Source organism: Rhipicephalus sanguineus, chromosome 2, assembly GCF_013339695.2.
Source record: "Rhipicephalus sanguineus isolate Rsan-2018 chromosome 2, BIME_Rsan_1.4, whole genome shotgun sequence".
NCBI lineage: Eukaryota > Metazoa > Arthropoda > Arachnida > Ixodida > Ixodidae > Rhipicephalus > Rhipicephalus sanguineus.
Window position 1 is genome coordinate 84,779,335 of NC_051177.1, and position 6,000 is coordinate 84,785,334.

A 6,000-nucleotide genomic window follows, 5' to 3' on the forward strand; every position below is an offset into this window, starting at 1 on the left:
GACTGTGAGGAAATGTTCGATAAAGCATTGCAGGTTTCCAAACGTTACCATTTCTCACAGCAAAAAATGTTAACGAGACAGCAGAAACATGGTAGAACAGAAAGGCATGCATAAAACTAAGCAAATGGGAAAGGGAAGCAGAAAATGCATTTACAGACAGAGATTGATGTATGTATGCACAAACTGAAGCTGATTTAATGAACACATCTGTATTGCAGTAGGGATGGCTGGTTTATAAATATTACTAAATGCAATATGGTACAGGATAACAAAGCTATACTACTGCTCTGAACTACGAAGAAGCAGGAGAGAATGGCACAGCATCTGAAAGCCATAATTATATACTAGTATGTAGCAGAGCCCTTAAATCGGCAGTGTCCACAGTGAATGACGGATGATTTGTGAGGAGAATGCTCTCACATTGTGCGTATCTATTTCAGCACCTGCAGACTCAGCAGAGGGGCATCTCTGAGTTGGTGAAGGTTATCAAGTACGATCTCGAAGAACTGAAGAAAATGGAAAGCAGTCTTCAAGGAACGGCTGCTCCAAGAAGATAGCAGAACAAACAAATAGGGGATAGCCAAGATTCCCAACCTGGAGACTTTCTCGCAGCGTATACTGCCACTGGAAAGACAATGTCGCAACTTACGTATCAGTTGGGACGATGTAATCCTTTTCGTGACATTGTACTCTGCGGAAAAGCCTCATGCAATAAAGATTGCCGATAGAATTTTGGAATATATCCCCTGTTAGTGTGTCAGGATTTGCTGCATAAGTTTTGAAGATGAAGCTTATATTCTTTTAGCAGCAGTGGTGTAAATTGTATTATAACGTGAGAATCAGCCTGCCTTCTCGCAGATGCTAAACCGGTTGTCGTGCATAATTGTGCAGTAAAAAATATTTCTCTTTTTCTTATCGCCTACTGTCATGTGTCATGAGTGCACATATTTGCTTCCACACCTGGAACACCTTAATCTGTCAGCGGGAAATTTTTACAGTTGTATAATTGATGCAACTGTAGACTAGCAAGCTCCATAGAGACTACACAGCACCGAGTGGTAGTGCATTTACAGCCGTTGTTGCAATGTGCTATGTGCTGTAAAACGTTGCTCACTGTTGTCACTACTTGTATGTTTTCACGTGCGTGTTTCAGAATACTGTTGCATTGAAAATTGCCGGGTCATACTGTGTTGACGAAGCACAAACTTTAAAGGAGCACAGACGTGAGGTTTTAGGCTGCGTAATTTCATGCAATAAATGGTCATTCAGCTAGAAATAGTAAATACTGGCAGTCCTTCACATGCCTTAAATAATTTTCTAATTGCTTTCATGTTAAAGTCACTATGAAGGGATGGGCGAATAGGAAATGGGAGGTTCAAAGTGGATTTGAAGCGAGTTGTGATATGGTTGAATAATTTTTAATTCAATAGTTCGAATGGCATATATCGCATATAAAGAAAAATGAGCGTTTTTGTCATGACCCAACTGACTCGCACCAATTTTTTAAGAATTGAAACAATGCATGTGCCAATGTCACTTTTTTGGTTCAAAGTGATGTGGAAGTAACTTTGAATAGTAGTAACTATGACCAGTGTTGTACGGAACGGCGTTCCAAGGAACGATGTTCCAGGAACTAGTTCCTTTTTGGGGGAACGGAGGAATGCCAGCATTCCACTGAGGATCGGTGGAACTGTAACGGTAACTCGTTACGTTTACGTAGGAGCGGCATAGGCAACGGCATTCCTTCTGTAAACGCTCCTCGGCATTGAACAGGCACCCGCACACAGCACATCATGCAGAACAGGGTCGATGGGCGACAGCGTTAGGCGCAAGAATCTACCGTTCGCCTGTTGCTTCATTATGCTGCATCCTGGTTTTCAGTTTAAGGCAGGGAAGCGTGCGATGCAGGGGTGCAGGGAAGCGTGCGATGTCAAGACCGACCACGCACGGAAGGAACAGCTGATTTCTTTTTCTTTTTTCTTTTTTGTCTGAGCCAGTCTGACAGCAATCGCGGGCCGTTCTGAAGTGTAGACACACCCTGGAGAGAAGGGCGTAGCCAGAAATTTTTTCGGGGGGGAGGGGTTCAACCATGCTTTATGTATGTTCATGCGTTCGTCTGTACGTGTGCGTGTATATATACGCAAGGAAAAATAAAAAATTCGGGGGTTTGAACCCTCCCCTCCACCCCCTAGGCTACGCCCCTGCCTGGAGAACGTTTACTTGACATTCGAGAATCATCAAACCCCATTGTCAGGCTGCCGCCAGGAAAGTGAACGCAATTTTTTTTTTTACCTCGGTGACTTTTTTTTTGTTCGGCCAACTCGAAAGTAGCTTTTGTGTGTGTGTTTGTGGGTGAGGGGGGATGGGGGAGGGGGTGGCTGCGTATTCGGGTGGTTCTGCTACGCGTCCCCGTGGCCTTATCGGCATAGGAAATAAGTGGGGGAGTCGACTTACGCTAGTCGAGGTGCCTACGCGTGGTTCCGCGGAGTTTTCGAACGGCGCGAATCGTCGCGAGAGAAGAGAAAGAGATTCTTTATTTGGGAAAATTAGGTGAATAGTGGGGGTAAGTGACGCAGTAACTGTCTCTCGGGCGAGGACACCACAACCGCGACACCTGGGGGGAAAGGGGAGAAAAGTATAGGAGAAGTTAGAGTTAGAGTGGAGGAGGAGGCCTGGGGGAGTTAAACAGAGGAGCCAATCGGCCGCAGAAAATGAGTGACGCACCAACGTGCTAACCACCGAAATCCCGCGCGGTGACCTTCCATTGCGCATGAATGGTCCTCGGCCCCAACGTAACGTTAGCGAAGTTACACTTCGGTTCTACCCCTTGGCAGTGAGCACCTTGCCGCGTGCAGCGTACTCTTGCGACGTTTATATTGCTGACTGCAAAGCTTTGGCTCAGTTCCTGGGAGCGTTTCTCTCGTCGCATGGTCTTTAGCGGCTGGCTCGATCGTCCCTTTAGTATCTCGTGCATGCCGCCGTCAGCTATCGACAAATCTTTCGACACCCGGTTGCGTGAATAGCGGGGAAGAGAACCGAAACGCAGTGGACGCGGGTGCTGCTGTGACGCCTGTTCGGTGTCTTCGATGGTTTCGTTTGGGCAGGTATTCCTTCATAATGCAAGTCATCTCCGCTCCTATCGATCTGTAACTTTTATTATAGTTCAGTTCGACAGCCGCCGCACCGGTAACGTCTGTCATGCAATAAACGATACGCATACACCCAGCGCTACATTCTTGTCGCGCCCGCTGAGCCTGCCCGCGCCCCTATGACCACGGTAGACTTGTCCCTATTTGCGTACAACAGGGCAGTACCCTCAAGCACTTGATGGAATGGCTCTTCAACATTGCCAACGAAGTGTTGACGAGAAAACAGGTTCCTCAGTAGGATACCAACATCGAGATGAAACTCTTGCCGAGTACGAACAAGGGACTTTTACTAAGTTGCGAATATGCATCCTGGACACTATTTTCTACTCACACTGCGATATTGAATCAGCACTCATGAAACGCCTATGTATAGTTCTTTCCGATTTGGTTTCCTGTGCAAGAAACTTATTTATATTGGTGCATTTGTGGGAATTTTTATTTGAATATCTGAAGCGCACTATTCTGACTGCGCATTTGAAGACTGACGTGGTAAGTGCCCCATGTGTTCGATTTGTAACAGACGAGCTCGAAAGTTGCCGTTAGACATGTCTGTAATACGGCCGGTGGTCTCTAAAATAATTTATCTAGGAGCCTTTCTTTAGATTCATTTTATCTGCATATAACCTACAGCCGGCGATGTCAAATTCGTAAAATATATGTTGCTCAATGTTAGCGTTAAATTGCTACCTCTTTTTGCCTCAGGGTTATTCGGCACTATATTTTGATTAAGAATTCAAATGTAAGTTAATGTAACGACATGTTCCCATCTTTGAAATGTAACTGGAACGAGTCCCTTTCGCGCTAAAGGAACGTGTAACGGGAACTTGTTGCAGTATTGGGAAAGAACGAGGAACGAGCTTTCGTTCCTGTTTTAGAGGAACGTGTACAACACTGACTATGACATAGTAAGGTGTAATTTATAAGCAGTAAAATATGTTACGTTTTAAAATTTACCATACTTAGCGCATATAAGCCCGTATAACAAGCTTTTAAACTAAAAGATAATCGATTGAGAAGGTAACTATTACTTTGAAGTGTGGCAAAGCGGATTTCCCCTGGATAGGTGGTTTCACGTCATAGCACCCTGTGCAGTAGTGAAACCACCTTTACAGGGGGTTACATGCGGTCAAATATACGTTCGTTCGTTCATTTCGATTACTTCGATATTTCTAATTTAAATTGGTGTCAAAGCGAATTCAAATACTCTAATATTTGTTCAAATATCCGAAGCGCTCGAATATTTATTTAATGCGCAACACAACACAAGAACGTTGAAGAGACCGAAAGAACACGAGCGGAAAAAAAAAAAAAATTCTAAGCTAGTTTCACCCCAAGTGAAAGCAGTACGAACTGCGGAGCAGTGATTCGACTGTGTTTCTCATGTGTTTGTATTGTGTTTATTTGATCTTATGTACATCTGTTCTTTTCGTGTGATTATGTGATGTTAAATGCGATGCATTTCTTCGCGAATCTTTGGCACTTTGAACGTTTCTATCTATCTATCTATCTATCTATCTATCTATCTATCTATCTATCTATCTATCTATCTATCTATCTATCTATCTATCTATCTATCTATCTATCTCTATCTATCTATCTATCTATCTATCTATCTATCTATCTATCCGCCTACGTCTGGGTGCTCTCATGATCTCCTCGTTAACCTAGTGTAGACCAAAATTGACGTGGGAGGGTAAGAGGATTTGGCAAATATGACTGTCGGGTCAAGACTTGAATAACTTAAAAATCTTGTCGCGTACGTCGTCAAACCCTTGCCTCCAGACACGTGTGGCACATACCCGTTTACCACGGGCCGCGGTGTACGGGTATGCGCCACAAGTGATTGACAGTTTATATCTACACAGGAACGGCGAGAACAGACATGACATTGGTGATTTAAATTCGAGAGTGCTAAGAAAAACCGACATCAGCAGCATTGACCCGTCGAATGGAAAGAATAAAAATTAGGATCCCAGCAGGAATCGAACCCAAGCATTCTGCATTGCAATTAGCTATTTTACCACAGAGCCACGTCAGGTCTATAAACTGGTTTGGAAAAAAAGCATCTGCAGGTGTAATGTCGGTGCAACGTCAATTGTGGTTGTGGTGCTGGCTATCTAATTTTGCAAGAAAGCAATAAACACTACATATGTACTCCTACAATACAGGCGTCATATCAGATTAACGTCTGCGGATCCAGTGTTGCCTCCGCTTTTATAGCAGTCTAGTAAATATTACATTTGTATTCCTATGATTCAGCAAGCTATATTGAAGCATTGCTCGACCCAGGAGGAATACACTAACGAAAGTTACGTATGATATTCACATGATTGCAACATAAAGTGCACTTAGTTTCAGTAATACTGACGTATGTACTCTAACGTAGCTTTGTGTCTGGTAACCTCTAAATTAAAACGTAAATGCTCTAGCGTATCGTACAACTAATTCTAGCGTAGTTAATTGTGACCATTTTAGCATCACTTCAAAACGCCCGCCTAAAAACCACAAGAAACTGGCGCCCCATGCGGGGGAGCGTCAAAGACCACGTGCACTCAAGCTGTGGCGACGTTGACAGCGCGGTTTTCAAATCGGGGCCCCGAGCGCGGTAGAGATTGCAAGTATGTGGGTGCCTCGGTATGGGTTAAACCTGTTAAGCGCGTGTCCCCTCACGAAAACTACCTCGAGGGCAGCCCGACAACAGAGCCAGAGGGGTGCGGAACAATAGGCATCGCCGGGTGCCAGGGTGCCAGTCGTCGTGTGCGCCCCGCAAACCTTCTGTGACGTCCACAATACTTGCTTTACACTTGGAACGTCACACGGGGCCTCTATCTACGTCATACCAGGATGTCGC

The 6,000-nt window shown here is 44.5% G+C and overlaps 1 protein-coding gene across 1 annotated transcript in view; it reads left to right on the forward strand.

The window, feature by feature from the left end:
- Positions 1–912, forward strand: part of LOC119383263 (nuclear pore complex protein Nup54) — a 29,445-nt gene extending 28,533 nt beyond the window's left edge. Inside the window, exon 10 of the mRNA XM_037651327.2 lies at positions 441–912. Coding sequence (XP_037507255.1) covers positions 441–557 — 117 coding nt within the window. The 3' untranslated portion in view covers positions 558–912. The remainder of the gene's footprint in view (positions 1–440) is intronic.
- The last annotated feature ends 5,088 nt before the right edge of the window (positions 913–6,000 follow it).